Raw genomic sequence first — 16,238 nt, 5'->3', positions numbered from 1 at the left:
GGCTAAAATAAACATAAAGGGTAGCCTTCATTTGGAAAATGAAAGGTAAAATACAAGGGAAAAACACCGAATTTGCATCCAGTTCGTCTAGATTTCTACTATTTCTGTCTCTGTCACCTACATTTATGGCCAGGGTTAAAATAAACATAAAGGATAGCCTTCATTTGGAAAATGAAAGGTAAAATGCAAGGGAAAAACACCGAATTGGCTTCCAGTTCGTCTAGATTTCTACTATTTCTGTCTCTGTCACCTACATTTATGGCCAGGGCTAAAATAAACATAAAGGGTAGCCTTCATTTGGAAAATGAAAGGTAAAATACAAGGGAAAAACACCGAATTGGCATCCAGTTCGTCTAGATTTCTACTATTTCTGTCTCTGTCACCTACATTTATGGCCAGGGCTAAAATAAACATAAAGGGTAGCCTTCATTTGGAAAATGAAAGGTAAAATGCAAGGGAAAAACACCGAATTGGCATCCAGTTCGTCTAGATTTCTACTATTTCTGTCTCTGTCACTTACATTTATGGCCAGGGCTAAAATAAACATAAAGGATTGCCTTCATTTGGAAAATGAAAGGTAAAATACAAGGGAAAAACACCGAATTGGCATCCAGTTCGTCTAGATTTCTACTATTTCTGTCTCTGTCACCTACATTTATGGCCAGGGCTAAAATAAACATAAAGGGTAGCCTTCATTTGGAAAATGAAAGGTAAAATACAAGGGAAAAACACCGAATTGGCTTCCAGTTCGTCTAGATTTCTACTATTTCTGTCTCTGTCACCTACATTTATGGCCAGGGCTAAAATAAACATAAAGGGTAGCCTTCATTTGGGAATTGAACGGTAAAATACAAGGGAAAACACCGAATTGGCATCCAGTTGGTATAGATTTCTACTATTTCTGTCTCTGTCACCTACATTTATGGCCAGGGTTAAAATAAACATAAAGGATAGCCTTCATTTGGAAAATGAAAGGTAAAATGCAAGGGAAAAACACCGAATTGGCATCCAGTTCGTCTAGATTTCTACTATTTCTGTCTCTGTCACCTACATTTATGGCCAAGGTTAAAATAAACATAAAGGATAGCCTTCATTTGGAAAATGAAAGGTAAAATGCAAGGGAAAAACACCGAATTGGCAATCAGTTCGGCTAGATTTCTACTACTTCTGTCTCTGTCACCTGCTTTTATGGCCAGGGCTAAAATAAACATAGAGGGTAGCCTTAATTTGGGAAATGAAAGGTAAAATGCAAGGGAAAAACACCGAATTGGCAATCAGTTCGGCTAGATTTCTACTACTTCTGTCTCTGTCACCTGCTTTTATGGCCAGGGCTAAAATAAACATAAAGGGTAGCCTTCATTTGAGAAACGAACGGTAAAATACTAGGAAAAAACACCGAATTGGATATGACCAATTTGTTAATGTTTAATGACCTAGTTTTTGTTTTAAGTCGAGCTCTGTGAATTTTCCAATGAGTGTTAGTTTCCTATTTGTGTGAACGAGCACTGTAAGTGCATCAAATTTATCTAACACTAAGTGATGAAGAAGCTCACGTACGATAGAGCATGATTGAGAGGGAGCAGTGCCTTTAGCGTTGGTGTAAGCATGAAGTATCTTGTTCGAACATGTTCGTACATGCGTTGCTCACATTTGTTACCTAGTGAATCTCCCTTTCCCTTGTCCACCTGTTCTTTACTGCAGTTCCCTCTTTTTTCTCACAAAAAAGAAAAGAAAATAAAAAAGAGAAACATTTTTCAACTTTATTAATTCACTACCACTTTTTTTTTTTGTCAACAAACCCTCCTTCGGCATTCAGCTCCTAATATAAATTGCCCTCCTCTTTATCTTCCCATCTTTTCTTTTCAAAAACTTATGGTAAAGAGTAAATTTCAAATTTAGGCACCCATATGAACTTATATTTACTTAAAATTTAAATTATATTAGTTGGTAGTGATTGCAGAAAACAGTTTTTCCTTAAATTTTCCGTGCAAGTATTTATTTTGTAGATGTCCTGAAAATGTCAAATAGTCTTCCAACGATTTCTTTTTTTTCTTTTAGAATATTTTTTCTTTAAACTTATTACAACGTATCAATTTAAATGCCTGAAGCATTTAATTAAAATATTTCTCTGGATACACACTTCTACAACGGGTTAAGTTGTACCAAACTTTTCTCATGAAGTACCAAAATAATACAATAAACATATTTTTAGCTATAAAATACTAATGCATCCTTAAAGTTGAGGCTTGAATTAAAATATCGAAGATTTCACTAGAAGAACGTCTTGTAGAATAAGATTACTGTATTTTATGGAATTTCCTCATTGTTATAAAGTGGTTCTGATTTTTAATTATTCTTATTCAGACTGAGACTGTCAAAGCCTGAAATGTTCAAAAGCAGTTTACTGCTTTTCTTAATAAATGCAAGGTTTGAATCATATTATTTCCTATCATACTAATGGCGAAAACTCTTTCATAAGAATGGTATGTTTGAAGACAATTCATCTCATTAAAATTGTTCCATTTATTATAATTAATAAGTTCAGTTTAATTATTGTAATAGGTAATTACATTATGGTGGTCTGTTAATCTTTCATTTCGCTATTTAGAACTCGTATCTGGTCAAAATACTCACCTAAAAACTATTTAATTATACTAAACTCATACTAAATGATACTATCGTATACCGACGACGATACAATCTGGTCTCACGAAAGACAACATTCTTATCTACAATACTGTATGCTTAATCCATTATTGATTTACAGAACAGAAGTTTTGGGCTCATTAACAAGTGCTCTACCACCGACTACAATCCAAAATTTTTTTGTAGAATGCTCTAAGCGCCTATACATCTGCTTCAACCGTTGACACATTTGATAAATGACGTACTAAAGAAAGATAAGTAATTATGGTAATTAAGAAACGGTTTTAATGAACATGCTAATTAATCAATTTTGAGAAGTACGAAAGAAAAACGCTCACTTGTGTGTATTACACCGTAGAACATTATTGGTAAGCATGCCTCCCATTATGGAAGCCTCCGTAAATTCTCTTTTCTCTTTTAGCTCTCTTTTTAAATTCCTACTGCTTAAATTCAATGTAAAATTAAAAAGCTTGATTCCTCTGTGGAGGATGGCGCATAATTTGAGTTCTGGAAGTAGATTTAAAAATTACTCTCCACTAAAATATAAGAAATAAAGAAATGAATTTGGGCTGACTAACTTTACCAGCTGTTTTAGCAAAATAATATAATCATCTACTCGCTTGTAATTCCTATAATTTTTTTTACTAGTTATTAATCAAAACATTAATAATACATACCTCTATTAGGAATTACCTGCATTTCGTGATTAGTTATCAACTGTTCACTTATTCCTAGCCTTTGTTCTCTTTACAGATTACAACTTCTATTTACAAATCCTGACATTTAAGGGAGCCACAATTGAGTTTACAACGCAGTAGATTTGATGTTTCTGAAGCTCCTTTTTATTTTGCCAACTACAACTCTAAAGCAAGCATTAATCATAAAAATGTGAGAATGGAGTAAATTGTATTGTTAGGAAGTTAAGGAAAGCTCCTCACTGGCAAGTCCTTTTGTTATTTACTAAACAATAGGACTTCAGATGGTGTTCTTCGTTTTATGCGCTCAGGCGAAAAGCCAGTGCAAAACGAGTGGGAAAGTGATAGGAATTATTGGAACTGTCTTAAGACACAATTCTGTATAGTTATATTGGCTTTGTGGTCTTCTAGAAATAAATCTTGAGGGCCGACGAAATAGCCTCCTTTACCCTGCAGTCTTAAAGGGGAGCCTGTATAAGGCATCTTTCCTCTTCCCACTTCAACACTATGTGTGTGCTTCCTTGCATTCCTGTTTCTGACTAATTCTCCTTTATTTCATCCTCTATCCTGGTCCCTTATTTCTTCTTCCATCTTCACCACCAAGTAATGGAACTAAAGATTGTCTTCTTTATAACCAATATATATTTTAATGAGCACAAACGAATCTTTTGTAAAGCTTATAAATATTGGTTGAAGTTCATGTTACACAGGTATCTTATAAAGGGATATTTAACGCTGCAAACACAAAATATAAAAAATTACATTATATTAAAAATTACAATTTTCTGAGACTATCAGAGAACCGACTAATTTGTTGAATGCATTTTGGAAAAGTAATTGTAAAGAATATATTTAATGAGGATCCACTTTTAGATTAATCGGGAACTTATTAGAAAAATAAATGAAGATTTGAAGTAAAAAACACACACTGCCAGGAGATTTTTCAAGTTAGTCTCGCACACCGTAAAGAATCAATGTGCTACAAAACAAACACTGACATTTAATGGAGCCACAATAGATCTTGTATATTTCACTGTAGGTCTACGTGAAATCTTAATTTAAATCAACAAATATTTCTTACTCGAGATCCTTTAAATAAAATTGTACTTAAAACAGATCTAAGCTATTTTACAAAGTTAATTTTTTCTATTCTTTTCGATATTTCTATAAAATAATTAATACTTGACAGAGCTTGAAATCAGTTAATATTGGATTCGTACTTTTTTCAAGTGTGAAATGATGTTCTGATCAAATTACGTGTGCGAATTGTATTACTACTCAATAAATGTATTCATGGTAAGAATTTATCAAATCTTTTCGTTAGAAAATAAATTTGATGATAACTGCAGTATCAGGTAAGCTAATGGTGAATATTATTTGAGAGATCGCTGAAAATTTGCTTTTCTTCTGTAGAATCACTATGCTTGGCTATTTTTTAAAACAATTTCTTTTTTGATTCGCCTAAAACTTGCACCACTTAGAAAGAACAAAATTAATTAATTCTGTGGTTACAATTAAGAAAGTGGGAAATCAGTGTATTTTCCAGTCTACGATGCTTACAAATTCTTCCAAAAGTCGAGTACAATTACATAAATGAAAGGAATAATGTCCTTCGATGAATTTCGTATTATCTTTGCCGTGTTGAGGACCATAGTTTGTCAATATAAGTTACAGCTAGAATTAATAGTGAATCATACAAGAGTTCCCCAAGTTCGCTCATCAGAACCACTCCTAAGTATTCGCCGATTGATGGAACCATTTTAAACAGCCCATACAATGGGTTAATCCGATACTAAGAAATGACCAGAGCATAATTTCTATCTTACCAGTTTGCAAAAATTTATGTGCTAAACAAATACGTTTTACAAATAACTTGTTATAAGGAAGCCATTTATCATAAATCTGGAGCTTTCCAAACGTTCTCATTTGGAATTCAAAATAAATACTCTTCGAATATTGTTTAATGAATATTATAAAAATATGTTGAAGCAACTTAATATGTTTGTATTTTACGAAAATTCTTGCGTAAAATACCTTGACCTTTGGCCCTTAGTGGTGGTGCACCTTTTGGCACATTATATGCTTAGCTAGTGAATTGCATGCTGTCAGTTTTAAATACATTATTAATGTTTACTTTTTCGTTTGTTAATAGAGTGTTGGACAGATAGCGGCTCGTTGTGTGGCGAGGAGGCGGCAGAGGGAGGGGAAGTTTACGAAAATGTAGAAGAAGAAGGTGGAGTGGTCAGGGCCACACCCTACTATTACGGCGATCTAACGTCAGATACATCCGAAGACCGGATGTCGCCGAGGACTGACGAAATGTCGCGCAGACACCAATACGAAACAGCATTCGATTCTAAAATAAGCAAATCCGATGATGAACTAGACGTCGATGATGTAACAAACAAGTCAATACAAGTTGCTAGTAGAACTGATAGTGAATCATACTACAAAAGACCACGTTCGCTCGTTAGAACCACAAACATCGAGGATAGCAGTACAGAAGGTTTGCGTCAAGGTCTTAGTCGACTTGATCTTGGTATAAGGCCTTTTGTAGCACCTACACCTCCTAGCAGTGCACCTTTGCCCACAAAATTCCATTCTGGTATTTGCATGGCCTCCGTCCAGAGTGCACCGGACATACCCGTCCGAGCTAAGGATCTCAGATTGCCTATAAAATCGACCAAACATCGGCCGAGAAATTTTCTCGTCGATCAAATACAAGATCCGTCCAGACAGAGAGTCTGCTCGGAAAATCAAGAGAATAAAGCAGTTAAAACAAGGGGATTAGATATCCTAGAGATTAAGTCGAGGACTCCAAGACGTATGAAATATTCAAGTACAGAATCAATGGCTACTAGCAGCAGTGGTGGCAGTCTGGAGTCGATAAGAAGCAGTACTAGCGAGGGAAATCGATCTACTTCGAGCTGTGAAAGTCGTCGCAGTAGTTCACTTAGTTCGCATAGTTCCGATTCTGCCGGCAGCGGTACTGGTGCTTTTCATCCGGCTTTAAACACACTAAGTACAAGAGTCTTCCAGCAGAATAAATTAAATATACTATCGCCAATATCAGATAAGTCTTCTCAAGAACCGTGCTCTGAGACATCGGAAAATAACAAGAACAATAATTCAGAAAAGGCATCTCCTGAAGAAGCAGTGACGCCGATAGGTGAGAAAAAGAGAAGAACTCCACAGAACAGAAATCTTATTAACCTTGGACTATGTTTTGATCAGGAAGCACATCAAGGCTCGGATAGTGGAATTTCCATTGAGTCAAGGGTAGGAAATATCAATCCCCTGGATTTTGGTGATTTACCATTTGATATGCCTAAATTAAGAAGAAGACGGTTGTTACAAGAATCTACCAGCGTACAGGATACTTCTGGTTCGGCCACTTCTGTAGACTTGCACGATCTCCCTTTTGATATGCCAAAACTGAAGAGAAGATTGAGACCTCCGCCTCCAGGCAATCCTGCTCCCGCCCAGCCTTCATCCAGTACAGCATTTCCTGAGTGTAAAAATTGTGAGTACACCAGTCCTTAATGTAACTTATTTGGTTAACTAGAAATATACAATATTCTATTTAAACTCTGTTACATTCTAAGAAGAATTATGCATCCCTAAATTCCTGTAGCAAACTTACAATTTATGGTTTAAACTAATTTAATTGGTAACAAACATGCCAAATGATCATCAATACTAATTTTTCATTAAATACTGAAAATGTTTCCGTCGTGAATAAGATGTGCTCTTCGCATTCTAACTTGTGATTTAAAGTACATAAAATAGAAGTACTAATTGATATCATTTTCCCACAGACAAAGTTTGAGAGCAAGCTGAAGTAACTTTCTTGTTATAAGGTCTACTACTATTTATTTGAAGCCACTTTTGCATTTACATGAATCTGTAGTCGAAGGTTGTTTAAATTCTTAGAGAAGTTTGATAGTAGTTTTTGTCGAAATTGCCGTCTGGAATGGGTGAAGTTCTTATTAGCTAACTTTAGTTTCCTAATATCTTGGCTTTTAACTTTTTCAAAGTTCAGATTTTAGTTAAATTTGCTAAATTTAAATTGCTTTATATATATATTTATATATATATTTTATAAAACATAAACTGCCAAAATTCCCATTCTGGGTTAAATCAAGAAACAGTTATAGAAAAACATAGAACGTAATTTCTAAAACTGTTTCACCACAACCAAAGGTTCCAATTAAAACACAATAGTTAAAAGAAGTGGGCGTGGGAAGCCAGAACATCAGCAGAGTGCTTAATAAAAAATATATAGTTTTACATAAAACTAATATAGAAATAATGGTTTAATAGAACCATGTTATTTTACGATAAGGAAAGATGAATTCCGAATTCCTTTAAGTATTATTCAATCAATAGAAATCGATAAAACTTTCTTCCTCTTTTAAGCTAAAATCTTTAAACGGATAAAAGAATGTTTAATCACCCTTTCTCCATTTAGCACAGAATACTAAAATCTTTAATGGGTTCAAATTGATTCGCAACTTGAACTAAGTAATAGAGCTAAAAATATATGGATTATTGATGAAGCGAAGTTTTTTTTAGCTAGAGACGCTTAGTCATACTTTCAAAATATATCTTTTCCATTAATGGTGGGTCCCAGAAAAGAGCAATTTTGGTTCTCGCTTTAAGCTAATAGTCTTTTCTAAACACAGCAGAAGATATTACTACATTTTGGGTATGCAATAGTGATGTAATCCTATGATGAAGAATTTCTGGTTTGAAGTATAACTTGTGTAAAATTTCCAGCAGGATTCAAACTATTGCTGCCTTTAATATTAACTTCAAGGAAATATCTAAACTAAAATTTATTCAAATGAGGTTGGAAAGCTTCCTAAAATGTCATATTGTCATCCGTCCTAGCATGAATTATTTCGTGTAATCCAAAATTAATTATTCTTAGCGAGGAAATGTTTTTTTGATGGGTAAAGTGTCAGATATAAGGTTTCTCTGTAAATTATAATTATAATAAAGAAAGTTCGAAGATGGCTTCTTCTACTTTTTCGGACCTTAGAGTAATTTGTTTTTCATTTCATTAGCATATCAAGATCCTTTTATAGAAACAAATAGTATTGGGTTGGAGACGCCTAGAAAGCAATAACTTTTTTTAAAAAGTCCATCCAATTTAATTTTAATTATTAATTTTTTATCATTTTTAATTCAGCCCTGTCGATGGTAAAGTCTAGTAATATCTTCTTTTTTTTAAATTTACGTTGAAAACGAAGCTATTTAGTTTACCTAAATTTTCTTTGACAACATTTTAAATTTCTGAAGATTCCGAATATTCATTTATAATTCAATTAATAAGTTAAATATGCTTAAAATATTTCGATATAAGCGACAGCTTTGCCGACAAATATCCCAATTAAAAATAACATGTTTCCTCTAATCATCAACAAAGATGGATTAAATTAGTAAAAAAACAAAAAAGTTATCCGAATGGATTAAACAAGGAAACATAAAAAGGGCTTGTTGTTAGTTAAAAAGAACTTAGGTTCATATTACCAATTAAGTATTGGTGGACATTGGAAATAAGAGTAGACCTGCCTCTATTGCGTAGGGACATGCACAGAGAATCTTGTATTTAATCTTTACTTTATTTTTTGCTGACCATAAATCTCGTGTCCAACAAAAATTTATTCTATCACGTAGAAGCTGTTTTTTGTCTGATACTCCTTAAAAATTGTAGAATAATATTAAGTAGAATAATATTAATAAAAAATGACAAAGAGAACACCTGACAACTTTTTCATTGATTCCTCACCTGGCAATAGAAAGATTGGTTCTTTAAGAGCATTAATTGAGGCAAAAAGAAATAAAGAAAAAAAAAATCTAGTGTTTCTCTTGAAGATGAGGAGCAAATTCTCTTTGAACCTCTAATTTTCACTAAAATAGACTTTCTCCATGTTAATTCTCGTGATCCTCATTGGAAAATAAGATTTAATTTTACACTTTTGCATATTAGAAATATTCTGGTAAACCTTGTAGAATATTGTTCTTGGTGACTGATTTATTCACACAAAATGAAAAAAATTATTGCCAATTTCAGCCATAAGTTTTTTTAAAAATTATTTCTTGCCAAACTTTCGACCTATCTAGGTAACCTTAAGGTATGATCACAGTACCTAAACTCAGTGCAGAAAAAACACACCAATCTTTGATGTTAAAAATGAAAAAATATAATTGTTAATAAGCACAAGCCTGAAATCGCTTAGTCCCTAGTTCGTAAGCTTGGAAAAAAATAAAGAAATCAAGAGTGAAATTGGCAATAATCTTTCTTCCTTTTGCATACTACAATTTCTTGTTGAAAGAACGCCATGTTTAACGCCTCATTAAATACAGCTCATCCAATTAAAATTTAACCTCTATTACATTTTATTTTTTTTAAGTTTGGAAGGAAAATATCAATAAGTAAATAAGTTCTAATTAAGTTATTATGATAAGTATTAATTTTACAGAAAAGTACTTACTTTAAGAACTACAAGAAAGAATAATAATTTTTAATTTAGCTAGTGGACATTCTATATTGAAATTGTGCACTTTATCTACAACATTATCATGGCTTTTTTGTATAACCACTTCATGTTCAAACAATTCACCTCTAAAGGTTGCGTGGAATAGAAACATGGAAGGTTTAAATTCTGTTTGCACTATAAGAAAAATGTAGTCACTTCGTTAAGTCCAATTTGAGCGAAGTTATGAGAATAATGTTGGGGCAAAATTGAAATGGAAGAAGATACTGCGAAAAGTCAGTTTTAGTACATTTGCTTAAATGCTAAACTCTTTCATTTTAAATTTATTGTGAAAAAAAAAACTTTTGACTGCTGTTGTCTTTGCAAGTTCAAATTAATAAAAGTGTCGGTTTTTTATTTTTTTAGAAAGTTTAATAATGCCTAATTTTTCAGGCGGCTTTTTACGTCCAACTACCAAATTAGGTGTCGTGGAGGCGACTAGCTAACATTCTTTGATGATAAATTTCAATCCATTAAATAAAATCCAAGACCTAGACCGAGAATCAAACCTATTACCACAGTACATTTTAGCTTTGGCGAACCTCGCCATGTGTACCATGTCGTCATCTTTGTTTTTGTTATTAACATTTATTTTCTAGATTTCTGTAGTTTGTATTTTGCCTACTTTCTATTAAAGCTAGTAATTTCATTCAGCAGGTATGAGCCGTCCTTCACTGAGCCTCGATCTTCAAGACAGTGATAGAAGAAGACCATCCCTGGGTCTTGAATTTTCTCAGCAACCGCCGGTCACATATCATCAAGTAGATCCTGTTGACACTTCACTGCCATTAGAACAACAAGGGTATTTATTTCTATTTATTACAGCCCATGTTAACTAACATTAATTTTAAAACTAACTTTCAAACTAAAACAGAAATTAATGAGAATTATCTAATAATAAAACCTGTTATATTGGATGAGAATTTTATGTCTTAAAAAAGAAAATTGTAACCCCTTGAACAGAGCTTAAAAATTAATAATATAGTAGTTACTTCATTGTCTAGGAGTTACTTTCTGGCTCATAGTTGCATGCACCTTTCAGTAAGAGTAAAAGCGATCTTTGTGTAAATGAAAAAATTAAGAGTTTAAGTGCCTAATTTCTCAAAAATAATTTCAGGTGGTACCATGGTGCAATAACAAGATTAGAAGCTGAAAACATTCTTCGGATGAATAGAGAAGGAAGCTTTTTAGTACGAAATAGTGAAAGTACTAAACAAGATTATTCACTTTCGTTAAAGTGAGTAAAGAAAATTTTCTGTCAATTTTAAGTAAAAAATTATGTTATAAGTCTTTAAGATTTTTTTTTTTTTAAAGGATTTCTCTTTCTGCAAATCTCGCAGTTTAAATGATAACCATTTTTGAAAACTTTTATCTTTTAATACAAGTATATTTTTCTTAGTTCCTATTTGCATCCGACTTTGCTAATGGTTGATTAGGGAAATTTATTAATTAACTCCTGCACACCTGTAATCAAAGAAAAATATTTTTTAGATTGTGTTTTCAACTACCATCTTTAAACTTGGCCTAATTCCTCCTTACTCATGGATCACTTACTTCAATAGTCTATTGAAACAGCCTATTTTCTCTGGCCTTAATGTCCAATTACCTGTTTATCTTTATATAAAATCTAAATTCAAAATGGAACCCAATGCTACAATATACACTAAAGCTTTCGTATTAGTTTATTCAATTTTTTGTCAAGTTGATTCTACCTTTAAGATCATCCAAGTGCACGCTGCATTTTAGTTTGTACTTTTTTTTTATATTCGTTTAAATTACTTATTTAAATTAGAGAGGTGTAAGGCTACTACTTCAAATTGTAACCGAATTTTGATTTCCAATAATGGATATTTTATTTTTTCAGAAGTGCCAGAGGTTTTATGCATATGCGAATACAGCAGTGCAAGGAGACAGGAAAATATATATTGGGACAGTTCAGCAATCCATTTCAAAGTATTCCAGAGATGATAAAACATTATTCATTGAATCGATTACCGATAAGAGGAGCCGAGCACATGTGTCTCACACATCCAGTCATTGAACAGCTATTATAATAATAATAATATTTTTTTTTTTTAATAATAATTTTATTTTGTATACAAATATAAAACAACAGAATCAAAGTTATAAAGCAGTTATAGTTATTCTTCATATCCATTCAATTAAAAATTGATATAGAACAACAAATTTTTATAGAAATGTAATCAGTATAGTCGCCAAACAGCAACACATTTATAGACTCCTTTTTTTGACGACTAATTTCTCAACTGTAATTTGAATTATCTAATTGTATGAATCTTTTATTTCAAAAAAATAATATTTGACATTGCTGCCGATTAAACTAGGGCTAACGTTATAAAAAATAATTTCTTTTAAGAATATGTAATTCTGAATACTTGTACAATTAATATTTTTGCGAATTACTGTTTAGAGATTCTCCTAATTAGTGAAAAAGTCAACTCATAATCAATATCAATTGTTTTACTGTAAGAATGTAATAACAAAAATTTATAATTATTTTTTCAGAATCACTATTAATTGAATGACAAACATTATGTTACATGGTACAAACATAAGAGTTAATTTTTAATAAAATCTGCCTATTCTGAAAATTTATTAATTGGTATATAATTTACTTATTAACAAATGGAACATTTATATCTGTAATATTTGGACAGTTTTTTTATAAATTGTTTTCGTCATCAGCCGATTAGAGAATTATTGTTTTCACAAGAATTTAAAGAATATTTATCAGTTTCTTGCGATACTGGTAATTTTTTAGTAATTTTGTTACTTTAAAAACACAAAGTTTAAACTTCTGCAGTCTAAACAAAAAATTAAGTATTACATATACTATACATTTCAAATGTCAGATATTGAAGTTCAATGTAAAATATTCAAATATTTCCGCCTTTCTACCTGTAAAACATCTTGCTAAATTTTACGTATTTTATTGACTAATTCCGAAATTTATTGTTACGAAGATTTCACACTCTGTAAAAAACTTATACTTCTGGCGCTGAATTGATCATTGTTTAATGAGATAATAATATACATCACTGTACACCTAACACATAATACAATATTGATGAGAAGAAACATACCAGTTCAAAAAAATTGATTTTGAGATTTCGTAGGCAAAGAACTTCACCACTACACCTCGTGCACTTTATGTAACAGGAACATCTAGTTCTCATGTGTTTCATGGATAGCCTTAAAATTCTTGGTCGCAGTATAGAATCGGAATATAGAGAGCCGTAATTTTGAATATCAGCTGCACTATGCAACTTCCTTAAATATTGACTGAAAGCATGCTTGGTTTTTTTCCGCATCTTCCTTAGATTTTCCAGTTTTTGGAGAGAGGAAAAAAAAAATGCTTGTAATAATAATGATCGTGAACATTACTGATCCTTGCTCTGAAGTTGGATACACATTTAGTCCAATAATGCTCCACTTGTTTTTTAATCCATTTACCAAATTTAATCTTACAAGCTACACTGCTTCAATATTCTGTGCTCTTGTTAATCTACTGTAATATTTAAGAAAAGTAATTTCTGTTATTTTTGGATTTTGATTCGTAATATTTAATATTCCGGATATTTTATAGAACTAGGCTTTCCTTTGCAAAGGTGTTCTTTTGTAAATCGTGCCAAACGCGTTCTGCATGATGAATGTTTCCTGTAATCTAATCACAACTTAGACCTCTTCCAAATTCCATGTGGGAATTTAGCGGATAAACCCCCTGAAAATATAGAAAAGGAAAAGTCTTCCAACTAATATGCTATTAAAAGTAATTGTGTCACGACTGTCAGCTTTAATACAAGATTAAAAGTTACAGCTCTCCTACAATTGTAGAAAAACATTGATCACTTGTTTGCATCAAAACCTAATTCTCTAATCTAAAAATTGGACCAAAGTTTAGATTAGATTCCGAGAGGTTGGACAGTCAGCCTATTTCACCGTGGCCCAGAGGAGCAGATGTGGCTCTGAGTAGCTGGTGCTGTGTTGTCTGTTTAGAATTGAGTGTCTGAATAACTTCTGGAAAGTACTTAGTCACACACACCCTTTACACTGGAAGGCAATATTCAATACGTGTAGAGTGTCGTTTCTTTTGCTTTTTTCTTTCTTCCTTTCAAACCTGCGGAACGTATTCGTGTCATGCTCTTGCAATGGACCATCAAGAGGCCTAGAGGACGCCATTGGCGTTATGGCTTTCCTTCCCGGCCTTTTGGAGTTATACCGTAATAAACAATTACTTTTTCGCCTGCCTCGGGCTGGAGTTTTTCACTCACCATTGCTAAGCTTTGTTGACTGTACCACTACAGCATTTTGCAATACCGTAATTGGCAGGTTCTTTGAAGGCACCCTCTAGGGAGTCCAGACATGCTGCTGTCTCATTACATCTGGAAAATGTGTATCAATACTCATAAAAATATCCATTCAGGTAGTCTCATACTGCTCTGTGAAATCACGACCCTGGAATAGACTATTTTCTGCTCCATAAATTTATTGCAACTAGCCGTGTATGAAAGACTGACTAGTTTTCCTAGGCTTAGCGACATATCATGCCTCGCAAATGAGGCAGTTTATCTCGATTTTCACCTCTTCTTCTACCTTGTTACCGCCCGAGAACCTCACTGAGTCGTAAGCTTCAAATAATTACTTGATTATTTATTTTGTTTTATGTCTTTGTGTTATGCTACAATTACTTTGTAAACAATTTTTTGGAACAATCTCATTAATAAAGTGGTTGAGATGCAGCCACATTGAAATAGTAGGAATTATTACTTGAAGCATTTACTCTCCAAACCAAACCTCCTCGAAAAAAAATCTAATTGCACCCTGCTTTACAATAGCTGTTTTTACTTTGTCAAGGCCTCTCAGCAAAACTGTAATTTATATCTTCATTCCATATCAACTTGAGTTGATGAGATAGATAACAAAAAATTGAACCCTATTGGATAAATTTTGAACAATCGGAACAACTTCACTTTTCAGTATGTGAATAAACAGATACACTGTTAGTAGGTTTTTTGCAACTTACAAATTCTGATTAACATTTTATCTTCAAAATGTTCTTTCTGCTTCCCAATTTTCTTAAGGGAACAAAATTTATTTTTTATTAAGGCTGGGTTTAAGAATTCCATAGGCCTAGTTCTTTGATTCAATACAAATTTTAAAAACAAATAATTAACTAAAACTGGTATTTTTAAACTCATAGCTCCTGAGAAACTAGCTCAGAAGCATTTAAAATCTTAATGAAAATAGTTATTATTGGTAGTTGACTAAGATCTTGGCCTATATTATTTAATATTGTGATAGATTTAAGAATACAGTACTTACGGAGACATCAGTAAGATAAATAAGGGAGTCAAAATTGCCGCCAGCTTTATTTTTTGATTTGTAATAAAATCGTGTAACGCTAAATAAATATTGCTCTCTTATTACTTTATTTAAAAACATTTAAATTTTATTTCTTTTATTGTTATAAAAAAAAGGCAAGCTCGTCAAAATCTATTTATTAATGAGGCAAAAATAAGTATCTTATTTTTTATTTTGATTAAAAAAGTTAAGTCTGCAAAGTTTTTAAATAATCACATAGACATACATACATACATATAGAGTACTGAAAATATTAAACCAACATTCTTTTTTATCATACATTAATGTAAGACTGTATTAAAGTAATAAAAAACAATATTCCTTAAATTGGAATTAGCTCGCATAAAGTACGAGCAAAATTGATGTACGTAAAAATCAATCCAGTAATTAATATTAACGGTTTAACTCGACTTTAGGTTTTCTTGCTACGATATAATATATATACATATATAAATACATATTTCCAAAAGTTATTAATATCTATTTTATTATTAGTACATGAGGATTAGAGAGTTTTGTCATTCAATAAAATTGTATGGTATAAAATATTAGATGAAGAATAAATAAATAAAAGAGTACTTTTTATAAAATAGATTTGCTCTAGTATTCTGTGTGTTTTACGAAAAAGAAATAATAATATTCTAACATAGTTTAAGATAAAATAATAAATATTTTTACTTAGATTTGTTGATATTAATTGTCGTCTTTACATCTTATCACTATTTTTGTTATTTTCACTTTTTTTTTGCAGGCAGATTTAAAAGAATAAGATTATTTTTGTAGAAAAATGCTATTTTGTAAACTGAATTATGCATTTCGTAACGTAAATTTGAAATGAATACAAAAAGCAAAAATCATTCTTATCTGAAATATAAGTTGTAATAAAGAAAGTGCAGAATTAACATGCCCCAAATAAACTTTAGGAACTTAAAAACCAACTTAAGCACGATAAGTTAGAAGAAGTATAGTTAGT

General features: G+C 32.0%; 1 protein-coding gene across 3 annotated transcripts in view; it reads left to right on the top strand.

Annotated features, from left to right (window-relative positions):
- The window catches only part of hwt (SH2 domain-containing adapter heavyweight), a 221,008-nt gene extending 206,005 nt beyond the window's left edge, over nt 1-15,003 (top strand). For 2 of the 3 annotated variants that reach the window (XM_074122203.1, XM_074122205.1), the window contains exons 4-7: nt 5,494-6,864; nt 10,538-10,685; nt 11,001-11,120; nt 11,748-15,003. In XM_074122203.1, coding sequence (XP_073978304.1) covers nt 5,494-6,864; nt 10,538-10,685; nt 11,001-11,120; nt 11,748-11,937 — 1,829 coding nt within the window. In that variant the 3' untranslated portion in view covers nt 11,938-15,003. The remainder of the gene's footprint in view (nt 1-5,493; nt 6,865-10,537; nt 10,686-11,000; nt 11,121-11,747) is intronic. The other variant, XM_074122204.1, reaches the window with a different exon arrangement.
- Nucleotides 15,004-16,238: the final 1,235 nt, after the last annotated feature.

Source organism: Rhodnius prolixus, unplaced genomic scaffold (genome assembly GCF_049639745.1).
Source record: "Rhodnius prolixus isolate KJV_2025 unplaced genomic scaffold, Rpr scaffold_8, whole genome shotgun sequence".
NCBI classification, from domain to species: Eukaryota; Metazoa; Arthropoda; class Insecta; order Hemiptera; family Reduviidae; genus Rhodnius; species Rhodnius prolixus.
Note: the sequence above shows the minus strand (reverse complement) of the source record. Positions and strands in the feature narration are given on the sequence as shown.